Here is a 16,467-nt window from a genome sequence, read left to right on the forward strand (position 1 = left end):
AGCTACGGAAGCGCGTCTCCGAGAATATTGATGTGGAGAATCTCACCAAGGATTCAGTGACGATTGTGTTCGACGTCATCGCGAACAGCGTCTCCTGTACTGCTTTACCCTCTCAGAACCTGTCAGCTACGGCACTTGAAATCGCAAACCTCATTGCACAAAAAACAAAAAGACTTCAGTTTCCTTATCATCAGCATTCTGGCGTTGTAACACGGAGAATTCTCGGAACAGTCCGCGGGGCACGAAATGCCCATACGCATACGAGAAGCCAACATCAAACAACCGCCATCTGCAAACGAAATGTTGCTGTTAGTCCGACCGTCCAGAACGAGTGCCAGAACATCGATCTCAATCTGGGACACTAAGGCGATTGGGGATTATCAGGGCTGCTGCTAAAGCTTTCAGCCCACTGCTGGCCGGCCGATGCACCAGGAGCTTTCCCTCGCAATAACCAGGATCCATGTGAGCATCGCGCTCGTCATCAGGTTGCAAGGCCTTCGCACGACAGACCTGGTTCTTTGCATGGCGCGCCATTTCCCTCAATTTTCATCATCATGTTGCTTTCCCGTACTCTGTCTATTGAAGCAGGATTGACATGGTCTGCTACGGGTCCGGCTTATGTCTTCGACAGATCTCGCTGAGTTCGATGAATTGCTCAAGATAAACAAGAAACAGTTCTGCTCGAGATGCCGAAAGAGAAACAAAAGCGAAGGCCGCGGAAGCAATAGAACTCGACTCAGATTGCTGCATTCCAGCAAGTTATGAGGAAGAGGAGATGTTTCCACAAGAAGATTCTCAATGTGTACGGGTCACCCTTGACAGCTGTCAAGATGGACACCACAGAAACATAAAACAATTTATCCAAAGGGGCGATCAATGCTGTCGAGGATACACCGAAATGTCCGTCTCTCATAATAGTGGTCTCACCTCACCTGATTGGCCAAAGGGCACGGAGGATCAATGCTAGCACACGAGCATTCGCAAAGCATCTCAGAGGAAGTTTTCAATTGTCCGTTCCCTATGGCGCCGAAGAAGAAATCGCTCAGATGTCAAAATCTGCCCTCGTGTTCGAATCTATGAGTCCCTCCCGAACTGCACAAAAGGCTTCAACGACTGGGGGCGCCACAAGCACAGAGTTGGCGGGCTTTCGAGGGTACTATAAATACAAAATCATAATATCCGCTGTCTCAAAATCAGTCAACTTCAAAACAAACACAGACGGCATACAGATTGAGGAAGATGTCTACAAGATTAAGAGATAACTGGTGTATTGTGCCATTTGACGCTTGTGAGTGGGAGCAACATCTTAGAAACCAGCCGTGATATTGACTGGCCTGCACAGGAGATTGCGAGAGCCCTGCAAAGGGAGCGACACCGCGGCACTGGTAGACGATGAACCGTTTGCTGTCGTCGTCGACATCCTTCATGACCTGGATATGGAAGCAAAGATGGCGGAAGCATGTGTTTCCTCCAGCTGCGACTCCAATATGGTGATTCGAGTTCCGGGATGGATACATACAATGTTACCTCATACCTCTATCATATTTTGGCAAGAGAGTGGCTTGGTCTCATGAGATTCCGTCATCGTCCGCTACGACAAAGAGTGTCCACGGTTTTGAAAAACTTGAAATCGCCTGAGGTCCTTCGCGCAGAAGTGCTTATCCGCCTCGGCCAAACGTGAACCGACTGCATCTGGGATTCGCACTGTGTTTGTTGTGCCCTGATAATCACCAGTATTCCTCAGATGTATTGACGATGCGGGAACAACAACATGAAGAAACACCATCTGTTCCAGCCCGATGTTGGATGAACCGCGCGACCCGTTCTGCAGAAAATTTACGTCAACCGTCAGTCTCTGCAGGTAGAAAACACACAGTCAATACGGACCCTTAAAGTCTCTACAAATCGATACAGCTACGTACAGAGAATTTCACGCAGCGATAAAGCGACGTACGCACGATTACAAATTCCTACAGCACTCTACACGGCTCTGAGAAGCAATTGCGATGCCAGGTGGCAAAGACTTACCGGTAATGATCCCCGAGACCAAAACAACAGTGTTCAAATGTGTGAGAGATGTGCAAAAGAGTGAGGTTTATGAGTGGGGGCTAGCGGAGCGGGCCATCCATCGGTCCGTATGTATTATGCGAACTGCGCATATGGCTTGTCGAAGCATAAATGCTCATCCCACCCATGAAGCAAACCTCTTCATAATTCCTGGATAGCGGGGTATCACTTATTCGGGCGCTTGCAGAATGTTCACAACCCGGAAAGAGGGTAGTATTTGGGCTCACACAGATGAGTTGCGCCCTGTTCGCTAAGTCCACACGAGGTAACCATGAACATCATGCGACATGAGCGTGGCCTACTGGATCGGGCTCGGTTATACGAAAGTCGAATGTTGACCTGACTGAGAGAAGGGTGATCTAGTCAGAAGAAGGACAATGATAAAAATTGAACTTCTGTTCTGCTGCGAGAATGAGGAGAGGAGCCTACACACAGCTCGGCTTTTCCGCATAGGGCATTCGGCGGAGCATGCGCCAAATACAAACGGCCCGATGCCGGCGTCGATTGCTCACGTTTCCTGTGAAGCCCCCGCCATCGCGCTACAGGCCACTTTCAGGCCAGCATCCTCTTCGGCGCCCCTTTGGACCGCGAGACTCGGCACGGGATGCTCTACAACAATTGCAACCTCCTACCGTCATCGCTGGCAGAGAAAAGTCCGCGCTAGAAGCCCGCAGAGATTCCCTCTCGCTTGACATGCCCTCTATTTGCTTGGGAGCCTGTGCAGTCCAACAGGGAGCCAAAGCAGGAAACGTGAGTACAAACACGAAAAATGCGCACACCTCAACAGATTCATTATTGGTGGTGACTACACTGCAAAACATTTACTATTCCTTACTTACATGAAGCGAACACGATGGCCCACGAGTCTACTGAGCGCACTTTGAGAATTCTGGGAGATCCATTGGGCATATAAATGAGCACTTTTCCCCTCATCAAATGTGTTTTAGGCGTACTCCTCCATGGAGGTCAGGAGGCAGGCAGGCAGCTTACTTCTACTCGAATTTCAATACTATTCTAAATGACTTAGCGCTTTGAATTTATTACTGATCTCTTCCTAATCTTCTTCCGATCTCTGGCAATCTCTAAGCTCATTCCCTGTGAATCGTGACTGATTCATGTGGTCTTCCATATCAGACATAAATAACTCGGTTTTCAGTTGAGAAATAAAATTAGTGGTGGTGGTTTTATACTCAGATGATTCGTTCATTGTTGTGGTATGCCTGTAACCCTTGCTAGTTATACAGTGTTGATGCTAGTGTGTTATATAGCCGTTCTGATGTCGCGGCAGTAGCCCGACTTCGCAACGAAGATGACAGCACCTCAATTTATTCCAAAAATATTGAGACAGTTATCTCCAGAATCTTGGTTATATTCTGTGATGACATGTTCCTGAGGGAGAGTCAACGGTAGTAAATGTATTCATTCGAGGAGAAGATTTGAATAGTTTCCTCCTTGTGGCGTCAAATCGCTGACTTCGGTAGAACGAGGAGTCGTTTTGTGACCGTCATCTTCGGGCCAGCCTTAGGCCTTTTTACCCCTTTTATTAATGATGCATCTGAATTTGCTTTTCTCAAGTCCAAAATGTAATGCCAAATTTGATAGAAGCGTTCAATGAGAGGCTGGTAGTTCGGGTCAAGCAAGGGATAGTGTGGTGGGAGCCGACGCGAAAACAAAACCTAGCGCACCTTAAATACGGACCCTTTGACAACTAGAGGGAATAGGACAGTCTGAGGACGATAATCTAACGACAGCAAAGGAGCTCACTGCTGCATCGAGAAGTGGTCTGGCCAGCTGTTATCACGGTTGTGAGCACACTGCGACCACATTCCTTATCTCTTGGCGTATGAACGATCGGCATTTGGGGGACCGTTCTGGTGATACAATAGGCCAGCCCCGTAGGATGCATTGTTTATTCCCCGCATCGAAATGTAACGCCTCGGCCGTGGTGCAACCCCCACTCCAAAGCTTTCTTCAGGAGATTGTCTATTGTCGACCTAACCTGCTATTTTCCCTTCTTAGTGAACTCAACCCCAGATCGACGGTATGGTTGACTACTCCTCTTTCACGTCATGAAATTCGTGGCGTTATCCTACCTGGCCGCGGTTGCGTGTGCTCTTCAGGTTCTTCCTCCTGTCGCGTGGAATGTAACTGGATTGTCGGAAGAAGGATTTGACATCAGAGCAGTGGAGAAGAAAATCTTCATCACCAGCAGTTTTGCAACTCGTCGGGACGACAATGGGTTGACTCTGATTCCTCCCTCCGCTGGGGAGTTTGCAGAGACCTTCTGTCAGGACCTGCAGGCAGTGACGAACACGTCGTGGGTGCTGCATACGGTAGACGCGTTCCCTGATACTGAAACAGGAATATTTCTGGACAGTGTGGATGTTCAGCAGATCAACTTGACTTATGAGAACCAGGAGCCGACCGAGGAAGGCTATGAGCTCGTCTTCAGTGCCAAGAGGGCATACATTCGCGGTTCTGGTGCTCGAGGGATGTGGTGGGGAACGCGAACATTTCTCCAGCAGTTGCTGATTCACGACTTGGGGATCGTGCCAGCCGGACGGACCCTTGACGCGCCTTCGTCGGTCACGCGGGGGTTTCTTCTCGATGCAGGCCGGAAATGGTACTCCCCCAGGCTCCTCAAGGACTTGTGCACCTACGCCTCGTTCTTCAAGCTGTCTGAGTTGCACTATCACAGCAGTGACAATTATCCGTTGACCCGCGGGCATAATGAAACGTGGTATGAAGTTTATTCGCAGTTCTCCTTGAGACCCGAAAGCACAGAGTTGCAGGGCTTGGTGCAAAGATCGAATGAGACACTGTCGCGGGCTGTGTTTGAGGACTTCCAGTATCATTGCGCGCAACGCGGAGTGACCGTCATTCCTGAGATCGAAGCGCCTGGTCATTCTTTGTCAATCACCAAGTGGAAGCCGGAGCTGGCGTTAGAGCCAAAGGATCTGCTCAATTTGACGCACCCGGATACACTGCCGCTGATCAAGTCGATATGGACAGAGTTTCTGCCGTGGTTTCAAACCAAAGAGGTCCATATTGGGGCGGATGAGTATGACTCGGCATTGGCGGACGATTACATCGACTTTGTGAATGAGATGGCTGTCTTCATGAATGAGACTGCCGGGAAGAAGGTTCGCATCTGGGGAACGTACGAGCCGTCGAACACCCGCAGTATCTCCAAGAATGCCATTATCCAGCACTGGCAGTATGGACAGTCGGATCCTGTTAGCCTTGCAAGAGATGGCTATGGATTGATCAATTCCGAAGATTGGTGGGCATACATGTCCCTGAAGAATGACCACATGCCTATCACTCCCGCTCCATATCCGTCATCGTTCAATAATACTAGATTACTGAATTTCGGAGGGAGCGACGGCCTGCAATGGACCCCACCGTTGTTCAACCCATACAATCTCACGAACCAACCCGATCCGAGGCGTGTCCAGGGAGCCATCATCGCAGCCTGGAATGACAATGGCCCTGACGCGACGACGCAGCTGGAGGCATACTATGCCCTCCATGACGGTATTCCAACCTTCGCATCCCGTGCATGGGCTGGTAACCGCGGGCAGGAGCTGATAATATCGAGCTTGTCGGAGTCTATACGCGTGCTGACTGCGAATGCGGTGGCGCAGAATCTGGATCGGCGGCTTTCTGGAGATGTGGATCTGAATGGAGAAGTACTGGTCAGCTGGGATACAATGAACGAGAATGACACGACAAAAGTTCACTTGGGATATGGGAGTAAAGGGATGAACTATTCGCTACAGCTGAACGTGACGGGTCCTTTTACTCTCTCCTCTGATGATGCAACGCTCAAGCTGGAATCCGATGGTTTACTAACCTTCATCTCAGATGGATGGGAATATCCTCTCCGGTCTGTGTCTGAGGCCGATGGATTTGATCCTGCGTACCCGGGTCGTATATGGGTCAACGCGACGACCTCCACGCATGAACCGGTGACTGTGCCATTGGGAAGTCTGATCACAATCCAAACGGATGTTATTAGTGGAAGTCGCGTTTGGATTGATGGTTCATTTGCTGGCAGGTTTGAAGTTTTTGTCTTTGGAGGAAAGAACACTTTGTTTTCTTGGAGTCAGATGGCGTTTGTTGCACCGTTGGAATGGATAGAAGGGGACGTACGCCACTTGCGACTTAGATCCTATGATGAGCCTGACGATTAGTATCGGCTCAAGACGCTTGGGATGACAAAGGCAGCATACACAAGAGATGCCTACTTTTGTAATAATTATAAGGGCGACCAGAAATTCTCTGTCATCTCATTTGAAGCTCCGATTTTGACAACACTAAAGATTTGATAAGGGGGAGAGTAGCAACGCCTGTAGCCAAAAGCGGATATCAAGTCATTCACTCTCACTTCACTTCGCTTATAACATCTTACCTTCCACTAAGGCGCCACCTTCTTCCGCCTTCTGCCTTCTCTCCTGATCCTGATCCTTCTGTCATCTTTGATAACCCCATATCTCTTGATGGATCCTCTTAACCTATCCTCTAAATCTAGTCTTCCGAGCTCCATGTCGTTGTGGGCCTTCTTGAAGTCCTCGAAAAAATCAACAACCATGGCTTGAAAAGATGATTCTAACTCCTGCTCAAGCTCCAGTGATTCAGAAGATGAGTCAACAGCTATGTATTCAGAACACGAGTCTCCGCCTTGTCAGAGTTTCCATGACCCTGAGCAAGAAGAAGATGACGGCTCACTTCGACCCATGACATATACCTGGGGCTTGGGTGTGGATTATGTCAAGAACTGGAGCAACGAAGACGCTTTCCGAGAACTCTATCAGAATTGGTGGGTGTCAGTCCCTGGCCTCAGAATCCGATTATCTTTGGTCTAACACGTGTGTGAGACGATAGGAAGGACGGCATCCTGTCCTCATTCCATCTCAGCAACTTGAACTTTCAACCAGAGATGAAAGATACTCGGAGTGAGATCCAAATTCGTGTTTATAAGCCCTGGTCTGTATACAGCCAGCAGGGATCCTGCATCCACAGTATCTTAGTTCGTTTGCAAGGGCTGTTCTCGAACTCCTGAAGAAACGACTCTCAGTGCATGTTTTCAGCGTCCGCCTACCAGATCATGGGATCTCGAACAGCCAGACATACGTTGTCCTGCTTGCCTCGCCCATCTGCTGACTTCCCTTGGCCTGCGACCCACCTTGACACAAAGAGTATCGAAGAACAGATCGGTGATCTCAAGTCTACAAACCCTCGGGCGGATGATGAACATCCTACGGCAGGAAAACATGTATTCTTGAATCCTGCGGGTCAGGTCAATGTCTACAACCATGGTACCGGCCAGCTACCTGATGTGGCTGACAAGCCGTACTTTGAAACCGTCGACTTCCAGAGCAACATTATCTTGCCAACACTTTACAGCGATCACGGCTGGCTGCACCCTAGTAAGTTGCCATTGCGGCTTGAATGGCTCACTGCTAACCGGCAACAGCTCGTCACGATATTCTCACGGTTCGCGAATGCGCTCGCATCCAGGGGTTTCCCGATGATTACATTTTCTACGGTGCGGACAAGACCCTTCGCTCCCAGATCATTGCATCTGTTCCGCCACCTATCACATGGAGCCTCGCGGAGGCGATCCGTAAAATCATCAAGGAGCACACAGCGCCGGGGCTTGAAGCAAGCGCTTTTGCCGCCTTGGATATAAGTGGTAGAGCAACGAAGAGGCCTCGTGTGGATTGAGACCATGAAAACGCTTGGCTTTACGGTGTCACCGCAGTACACAATTGTGGCTGAATAGTCCTGGCCTGGCTTGGTGATTGAAGCATTGGCTTTGCACAATTTGTTTCTTGGATGCTCGAATTTATCTTTTCCCCTTGGGTATTTTAGTGATCTGCACAGTATCAGACAACAATTGAATCTATCATCCCTTTTGCATGCAATTGCGACATTCGAGGAATGTAATTAATTTGGTCGGCTCTACCAATATAAGTCGAGTTTAGCATTCTCTCTCAGTAGATTTCCTTCGTCCCACCCCCGTTATAATATTGACATATATCACTATTCTGCGCAAAACCTGCTGACTGAATATGAGTGGAGGAACGTAGGGTTGTTTTCCCTGACTACCCTAGAGGAAGACAAGCCTTGCGGGGGTCATCAAACCCCTGCGTTAGGTAACTAGGATCATTACTGCGCATCAAGTAAACAAAAACAAATCTCATTCCTCATTATCACATCTACGCTGAACTGAATTCAATCCTTTCACCCCCATTCACGACCAATACTCAGCAAACCGACTCTCCCCGCTCACCACCTTGATAAACTCCTCCGCAATGATCTGATCCGTCCGCGCCGACGGATGCAACTGATCAAACCACAGGAACGAATCCGGGCTGTCCGATCTTATACAGTCTGTGCCATTAATATTGCAATGATACTCGAACCCAGTGACATTCGCAGGCGCAGTCCCGTTCAGGTACTGGGTGGGGTTGTAATAGATCTCCGAGATCTGGGACTTCTGCATCAGCACTCAACTTCACCCATTACACTACCACATTCCTCCCCAGCAATCTTCTCCCTCCCCCCTCCCCCCTCAACCTCCACCCCAGGAAAAGAAAAGAACTCACCAAAGAATAAACATCCATAACCGCCACCTGCATCCCTGGCCACCGCTTCTTAACCAACACCTCGATGGGCGTGCGATACCGAAACGCCTCATTCACCAACACGACCTGGCCCTCCATGCGGCCACTGATCTCCGTCAGATTCGCCGGCTTATCCTTCCAGTAATTATTCGGCCCGACCCCGCCATTTTCCGGCGTCGCATACAACGGCGCCAGCTGCAGCGGCACCACATTCATGATCACGAAGTACTTCGCTGCTCTGCTGCCCCCCCTATCCTTTTGTTTCAAGGTGCTGCTGCTGGTGGCGTTATACACCCCATCCAACGCCGCGTACACACAATCCAGATAATCCACGAGCGTGGCATTGTTGAGCTGCGAGTCCGTGAGGAAGGCATTATTCCCCAAATCATTGGTGCCGATCCAGATGGCGTAGACGGTTTCGTCGGCAGCGAGTTTCAAGAACTGTTGGTTGGTGGTGGGGTCGGTGTAGGCCGCGTCCGCGGTGAAGGCGGGCACCTCGTAGTCCAGCACGGAGGGGAACAGGTAGCCCGCCGTGGTGTCGTAGGCGCGCGCGATGATCTCGTTGGAGCAGGTGGCGCCGGCAACGGCGTAGTTGTACCGGTTCTTGGTGGTCGGGTGGAAGGTCGAGACGTAGTGCGGCCAGGTTGGGCCGCCGGAGGAGGAGATGTTGGCCTTGCTTTGGTGTCAATTTGTGTGGGAGGTGAAGATTAAGGGCGGGGGGAGGGTAATGGATGCCAACTTACGTCGGGTTCGACCCATCCTACTGGAGGAGCGGAGTCATTATGTGTTGAGAAGTACGAGAACCGTGTGTCATCGGTGTAGCTATCCCCGAAGGTGACTAGAGTGGTGAATTTCCGGGGTCCCCAGGCCGAGGAGGCGGACGCCTTTAGCCCTAAGAGTAGTTGTAGTAGTAGCACAGGTCGCATTGTGATGGAGGGGGTAGGAATCGAGGAATGCTGGAGGTGGACACTAGAGTTCAGGAACTTCAGTCACCAGCGCTGGCTGCATTTATATTTCAGCTCATTTCGCTCATAGAGCTTCTGTCTCCGCCTTTTGTCGAATGTGTGCATCATAACAGTGGGAAAAGTGCTCGCGGATGGTCGGGATCCTCCCTATTTAGCCGGCTGCGGATGCCGCATCCGGTGTGCATGTGTGTGTGCTGGAGCGGTATAGCTGCCTCGCCCCCGCAGCTATAAACTGTCTGCAGCATAGTTCAATAGCGGGTAACTCAATCATGTTGATCGCTTCTGGTTCGCGGAAAATCGACCAAGTCTGAGCTGGGAAGATGCTGCAGGCGTGGCTTTTATCCGGTACGCGAGGGGGAAATGAGTTGTTTGTTCCTGTCAGGCGGTCGTCGATTTTACCCCCGCATGGAATGTTGTAGTAAAGAGGTTCCCCGCGTCATAAAGGCTTAGCCTGAAGGTTATCCCGTTTTTTATAGGTGGTATGATTGCATTGCTGGTTAAGCGAGGTGCAAGTCATGGATTTCTTTTTCTTGTCGAGGTGCTTGCTGCGCTCCTCTCTTTTATGGTGCGTGCTTAGACAAATTAATTGTCGGGAAGGATGACGGCTTTCCAGCAAAAAAGAAACCATTGTTTTTGCATTGTGAAGCTTCGACCATAGACCCCTAGTGCCTGTGCCTGGTGCGGTTCTTTGTTGGTGTTGTCGCTGCTCCGGTGCTTACCAGGGTTCGATGAACTTTACCTAGGCTTCCAGCAAAGTTCTTGCGCACATCACTCATGGTACACCTCTCGAGACAGATAATACAATATCTCAACCTGATTCCTCCTGGGCAGAACCTACTAGGTAGTCTAAGAACTTGATTGTTAAATTCACTCTCCTGCTGGATCACGTTCAATACTCTCTTTGCGGAGGGGACAGCCTCAGCTATTAAGAAATGTTTCTTCATTGACCTAATAGCAATACATCCAAGAAGGTTCAAACTTTGCAAGTCCCACGCAGAGAAACGCACACAGACATCGCGGGGAGTGTCCAATACTTTGCTGCCTTCAAGCTAGTCAAACCGAGCGTATGCGCCCGACTCCAGTCTACCCAATATATTCCGATCCGCAGAAAACCATCAACCCGGGCCCAAGTCTGGTTGCACCCTGAAACGCAAAGCCTTTACCTATTCATTATTTCGATCAGCATGTCAGCCCCATCTGCCAGAGGAACACACGCTTCTGGTGGTGCATGCCTTAGTGCTTCACCTCCGTACAATCCCGCGCCTCATGGCCTCGTTGATGGCAGTTGCGACAGATCTGGTCGGGACAGGCGCGCGCGATGTGGCCCAGCTTCAGGCAGGTGTAGCAGCGTGGAACTGGGCATTCCTTGGTGGGATGGCCCTCGCCGCCGCAGTTTTCGCAGCGGTCCATGGAGGGATTGTCTTGTTCGATGCGGTAGGTTTGCTGGTGATGAGGGATACAGGAGATGTAGATAATTTCTTGCGTCGTAGAGATGGAGGTTGATGAAGATGATCGCGTCAAGGAGATTTATAGCAACCTTATATGGCCGAGCAATGTGTGTGTTGATGGTTCGCAGTGGGCCTTGGTGAATTCATTGAGGTGTGTCTGCTGCTGCTGCTGATGTGATCGCTTTGTTTGATACTCGTGGTGAATTGAGTATAGTAAATGAATAAGAAAGAGCCGAACATGCAGCGAAGGATCAACCCGGGGCAGTGAATGATTGACGATCATCGCAACGGTCGGAGGTATGACCGGCAAGTGGAGGAGGATGTAACGGTGACAGCTCGATTTCCGCATTCGCATCCGCATTCCTTGATGTCATGACTGCTCATTACTATTGAGGTCGAGAGTAGAGCTTGGACAATTTTCATGTCAGCGTTGTGAATAGGTATGCAACTGCTTGGTTGTGAAGCATGATGAGGAGAAAGAGTAAGACCAAGACTTGAGAAGGTGCAGGGCCCAAAAATAGGGAGCGGCGATCTCTCTCCATTTTCCCAACTATTCTTTCCTCCCCCCTCGGCCGGCTAACCAAAAATGCGGGGAAATGCAAAGACGCTCTCCACAACAACAGCAACACCAACGGGCTGCCTCGGTTAATTCACCAACACTAAATTCCTGTATGTTGCATACTACAGTCTTTCTGGATGTTCACTGTTCGCACATTGCTGTACCCAGTCTAGATTTATGCCGATGCCATCATCTGGAACAGGCCTTGTTGATCAGATAAAATCACCGTCCATGGGTATAACCCGGTCTCCAATCGGTTCCTTGCGAATTGGGCCAAATCCATCCCAGTTACACAGAAGCCTCGGCTTTCCCGCCGATGAGGAGAAGCTTTCCCCGCAAGACCCTCCCCGGGCCATTTACTTATTGCTCCTTCTCCCCATCGTCCATGTAGCTCATCTTTTATCTTCTTTTCTCTCTCTCGTCAACTCCCCCAAATCACCTCCCTTCCCATCAGCCACTACCCCCGAGGGAAACCAGAAACATGGTCTTCGGTCCCCCAAAATCGGCCGGCAAATTGTCGCCCATCCCCGACAGTATCTCCCTCGCTGAGTTCATGCTCACCGATCTTCACGGCCGCAACCCTCTCGGCTACTCGCAGAACCCTTTTACTTGTGGAGTCACCGGCAAATCTTATTCATGGCTGGATGTGGTAGATCGCGTCGAATATCTGGCACGCTCACTCTCTAGCCGATTCAGCTGGCAGCCCAATGCAGGCAGCGAGTGGGATAAGACCTTGGCGATTTTCAGCGTGAATACCGTACGTCAATCCAGTGGATGGAGATTTGTGAGGTAGCTGACACTGATTGCTGCTCCTTCTTAGATCGATACATTGACGCTTTCCTGGGCCATGCATCGACTGGGTGGAGTGGCCAGCCCCGCTAACGCGGCCTACTCGGCCGCTGAACTCAAATATCAGCTGCAGGATTCCAGAGCCACCGTGCTCTTCACATGTTTGCCATTGCTGAAGACGGCGCTGGAAGCCGCCGATGCTGCCGGTCTTCCCAGGGATCGCATCTTCTTGCTCGAGGTGCCTGCGCAACTCACCCCGGGAGTCAAGGCTCCAGCCGAGTTCAAGACGGTGGATCATTTGATCGAAGCAGGAAAGGCATTGCCGAAAGTTGCAGCCTTGAATTGGGGCCCCGGGGAGGGGGCTCGTCGGACGGCGTTTCTGTGCTATTCGAGTGGCACGTCCGGATTGCCGGTAGGTGATTGCGATTGGCAGACATTGACCCAGAAGCAGAAACAGACATGGGGGCTAACGGTTGAGTGGCTTGCAGAAAGGAGTCATGATCTCACACCGCAATGTGATCGCCAACGTACTACAGATCAAAGCATTCGAGCAGGATTACCGCGACTCGCGCAAGGATCCCGGAACGCAAAGTGAACCGACCGATGTCGTGATGTGTTTGCTCCCGCAGAGCCATATTTACTCCCTTGTTGTGATGTGTCACGCTGGCCCGTGGAGAGGGGATAATGTGGTCGTGCTTCCACGATTCGAGCTCGATTCCTTCTTGGCTTGTATCCAGGATTTCAAGATCACTTCCTTGTTTGTGGTGAGTGATGATGCGCGAATGAGACCACGAGACTCCATGAGCTGACCACAGCGCTGTATAGGTCCCTCCGATTCTGATCAACATGATCCGCAATGCGAAGACTTGCGCCAAATACGATCTCACTGCTGTCAAATCCGTCTTCACGGGTGCCGCACCGCTGGGCATGGAAACCGCCGAAGAGTTCCAGAAGCTTTATCCGACAGTGACGATCAGACAAGGATATGGTAAGAGGATTCAATCTGCAAATCCACCACATCCTAACACTTTACAACAGGTTTGACGGAAACATCGACGGTTGTCACCTCCACACATCCTTGGGATGTATGGTTTGGCTCCTCCGGCACAATTCTGCCCGGGGTGGAGGCCAAGATAGTAACACCAGAAGGCGAAGAGATTACAGGCTACGATACTCCCGGAGAGCTTGTCGTCCGCAGCCCTAGCGTTGTATTGGGGTATCTGAACAACGACAAAGCCACCAAGGAAACGTTCAAAGACGGCTGGATGTATACGGGCGACGAGGCTGTCATTCGCTTGAGCCCTAAGAGGACGGAGCATATCTTCATTGTAGACCGCATCAAGGAGTTGATCAAAGTCAAAGTAAGTTGCGCAATGCTTTCGCCCCTTGCATATGCTATCATACGCCATGGCCGCTAACGTGTCGCATCTGCACAGGGTCTGCAAGTCGCGCCAGCCGAGCTGGAGGCCCATCTTCTCACGCATCCTGCCGTGGCGGATTGTGCTGTGATCGCGATCCCCGACGATTCCGCTGGCGAGGTCCCCAAAGCGATCGTAGTGAGGTCCCCGTCCGCCACGGGCAGTGATGAGGAGGTTATTCAGTCAATCAAGAAGCACGTCGAGGAGCACAAGGCCCGGCACAAGTGGCTCAAGGGTGGGGTTCGCTTCCTGGAAGTCATCCCCAAGAGCCCCAGTGGCAAGATCTTGCGCCGTTTGTTGCGCGACCAGGAGAAGGAGGCCCGCAGACAGGCTGGCTCGAGACTTTGAGCTTCGTGTGCGCTTGAAGCTACTCGAAAGTTGCGAGGTAGACATCACTAGATACGGTGGTCATGTGTAGATATTTCTTCGATACATATTTTACAATTGAGCAACTCACAATTCTGATGCATGAGGTAACTACTGTGCTGTACTACATATTCGGAAAGATCTGGCTCCTTCTCCGCCGGCTTAGAAACCATCGGGGCAACTTTCAGTAGATGTTTGCAGTGTTTGGCTGGATCGCGGGGAACAAATGAATTTCTAAGCGGGGTGGTTGACCGGGAGAATTCATGAAAAAAATAAGTTGTTCCTACTCAACTCACTTCTTGCCTCTTCCCTCCCATTGCAATTTCCTTTTATCTCTTTACCTCCCTTGACCGTCGCGGAAGAGACCTTACTTTCCTCGTCTCTATCTTAGTTTTTTTTTTTATTGTGTTGCGCACCCTCATACTTTATACCCCCAGCGCATACTACAACATGTCCTCCCAAGAACACCGCGAGGCCGATGACGCCTACATTCAGGCCGACGAGGCCGAGGAAATCTTCCACCGCGATGAAGATCAGCCCATGGAGTCCGACGGCGAAGACGAGGATCAGCCCATGACCTATGAAGAACAAGAGATCACATTGGAGAACGACTCCGCCGCCCACTTCGACAGCCATACCGACTCGGTCTTCTGCATCGCACAGCACCCCGTCCACAACCAGATCGTCATCACCGGCTCCGGTGACGACAAGGCCTACATCTTCGACTCCACGCCAAATGCCGCGCGGCCCCTCCTCCCTCAGAGCTACGAATCCAACCCGCAACCGAAACAAGAGCGCGAGTCCCTGCAGCCGCTGGCGCAGCTGGTCGGCCACACCGATACCGTGAATGCTGTTGCTTTCACCGAGCCCAAGGGCGAGTACGTTGTGACGGCCGGCCTGGACGGCAAATTGCGCGCCTACCGGGACTCCACACCCCAACTCACGGGCGTCGCGTGGGAGCTGGTCGCTGAGACGCAGGAAGTCGAGGAGATCAACTGGTTGGCCGTGTGTCCCAACGTGAACGGCGACGAGGAGAAGAAGAACGTGGTCGCCATCGGTGCCAACGACGGCAGCGCCTGGGTCTTCCGCATCGACCACACCGACACCGCCCAGCCCATCTCCATCATTCAGACCTTCTTTCAGCACACCGCCTCCTGCACCGCGGGCGCCTGGACCCCCGACGGCAACCTGCTGGGCACCGTCTCCGAGGACGGCAGCTTCTACGTCTACGACGTCTTTGGCGTCGCCGCCGCCGCCGGTGTCGCCTCTGCCGCCGGCACCAGCACCGTCGTCGGCCTAACCCCCGAAGACCAGCGCTTCGCCGTCGACGGCGGCCTGTACTCCATCGCCATCTCCCCCGGTGGTGCCATCGCCGCCGTCGGCGGTGCCGAGGGCCACATTAAGGTCGTCGGTCTTCCCCGTCTGGCGGCTGCGGGCGGTGCCGCGGCCGGCAAGGCCAAGGGCAAGGCGGCGTCGCAGGCGCAGACCGGCGCCTCGGCGGCCGGCACGCTTCTCGCCTCTCTACAGGCGCAGTCCGACGGCGTCGAGACCCTGTCCTTCTCCTCCCCACCTTTGACCCTCCTCGCGGCCGGGTCGGTCGACGGCTCGATCGCCCTCTTCGACGCCGCGCACCGCTTCGCAGTCCGCCGGCACATCCGGGAAGCCCACGAGGGCGCCGTCGTCAAGGTTGAGTTCCTGCAGAACCGCCCCGGCGTTGGCTCCGCGCCTCCCCGCCCCGGTGCTGCGGCCCCGCAGAGCCAGTCGTGGCTGCTCACGACTGTCGGCATGGACGGCATCGTGAGACGGTGGGACGCCCGTGGTGGTACCGCGGCCGCTGCGCACGGTCTGCTGAAGGAATGGAAGGGTCACTTGGGCCTGATTGAAAACTCCGAGGGCGAGCAGTCGGGCGGTATCATGGCGTTTGTGCAGAGCCCGGATGGTAAGCGGGTGGTTACGGCGGGTGATGATGGCATCTCCTTGGTTTTCGAGGAGTAATCTTACTATTGGGTTCCTTTTTGCTTTGCATGATATGATTGGACTGGAAAAGTCATGTATAGACGTGTGCAACGTGTTTGGATCGGGGATGGTTGGGTTTCTTTTAATTTTATATGAATGATATCTGATGACCAATGCTTGATAAACCATTGGCTGTGCCGAGGGTTTCCTTTATTTTAATGACGACAATAGCCGTATCAACCATCTACTTACTATTTTCAAAAACAC

The 16,467-nt window shown here is 51.9% G+C and overlaps 6 protein-coding genes across 6 annotated transcripts; 5 read left to right on the top strand and 1 right to left on the bottom strand.

Moving 5' to 3' along the window:
* The first annotated feature begins 2,442 nt into the window (after nucleotides 1-2,442).
* BO82DRAFT_87211 (uncharacterized protein) lies at nucleotides 2,443-3,115 on the top strand. The gene has a single exon (XM_025641615.1). The coding sequence runs from the start codon at nucleotides 2,536-2,538 to the stop codon at nucleotides 2,908-2,910; it is 375 nt and encodes a 124-aa protein (XP_025496659.1). The 5' UTR covers nucleotides 2,443-2,535; the 3' UTR covers nucleotides 2,911-3,115.
* Nucleotides 3,116-4,136: 1,021 nt separating this feature from the next.
* Nucleotides 4,137-6,356, top strand: BO82DRAFT_380102 (beta-N-acetylhexosaminidase; the record flags this gene model as incomplete). The annotated part of the gene is made up of 3 exons (XM_025637735.1): nucleotides 4,137-4,408; nucleotides 4,445-4,451; nucleotides 4,485-6,356. 3 exons carry the CDS (start codon nucleotides 4,137-4,139, stop codon nucleotides 6,261-6,263), a joined length of 2,058 nt encoding a protein of 685 aa, XP_025496660.1. The 3' UTR covers nucleotides 6,264-6,356.
* An 821-nt stretch (nucleotides 6,357-7,177) lies between these two features.
* On the top strand, nucleotides 7,178-7,906 carry BO82DRAFT_415586 (uncharacterized protein; the record flags this gene model as incomplete). The annotated part of the gene is made up of 2 exons (XM_025639964.1): nucleotides 7,178-7,499; nucleotides 7,547-7,906. 2 exons carry the CDS (start codon nucleotides 7,178-7,180, stop codon nucleotides 7,795-7,797), a joined length of 573 nt encoding a protein of 190 aa, XP_025496661.1. The 3' UTR covers nucleotides 7,798-7,906.
* Nucleotides 7,907-8,326: 420 nt separating this feature from the next.
* On the bottom strand, nucleotides 8,327-9,737 carry BO82DRAFT_388608 (SGNH/GDSL hydrolase family protein; the record flags this gene model as incomplete). Its single annotated transcript, XM_025638398.1, has 3 exons — nucleotides 9,443-9,737; nucleotides 8,682-9,371; nucleotides 8,327-8,563 (listed from the first exon to the last, which is right to left on the bottom strand). Exons 1-3 carry the CDS (start codon nucleotides 9,623-9,625, stop codon nucleotides 8,327-8,329), a joined length of 1,110 nt encoding a protein of 369 aa, XP_025496662.1. The 5' UTR covers nucleotides 9,626-9,737.
* A 2,350-nt stretch (nucleotides 9,738-12,087) lies between these two features.
* Nucleotides 12,088-14,343, top strand: BO82DRAFT_350166 (phenylacetyl-CoA ligase). The gene is made up of 5 exons (XM_025634072.1): nucleotides 12,088-12,872; nucleotides 12,949-13,224; nucleotides 13,286-13,448; nucleotides 13,499-13,821; nucleotides 13,897-14,343. Exons 1-5 carry the CDS (start codon nucleotides 12,519-12,521, stop codon nucleotides 14,224-14,226), a joined length of 1,446 nt encoding a protein of 481 aa, XP_025496663.1. The 5' UTR covers nucleotides 12,088-12,518; the 3' UTR covers nucleotides 14,227-14,343.
* Nucleotides 14,344-14,635: 292 nt separating this feature from the next.
* On the top strand, nucleotides 14,636-16,337 carry BO82DRAFT_350168 (WD40 repeat domain-containing protein). Its single transcript, XM_025634073.1, has one exon. It carries the CDS (start codon nucleotides 14,695-14,697, stop codon nucleotides 16,237-16,239), a length of 1,545 nt encoding a protein of 514 aa, XP_025496664.1. The 5' UTR covers nucleotides 14,636-14,694; the 3' UTR covers nucleotides 16,240-16,337.
* The last annotated feature ends 130 nt before the right edge of the window (nucleotides 16,338-16,467 follow it).

This window comes from Aspergillus uvarum (assembly GCF_003184745.1).
Source record: "Aspergillus uvarum CBS 121591 unplaced genomic scaffold BO82scaffold_3, whole genome shotgun sequence".
NCBI classification, from domain to species: Eukaryota; Fungi; Ascomycota; class Eurotiomycetes; order Eurotiales; family Aspergillaceae; genus Aspergillus; species Aspergillus uvarum.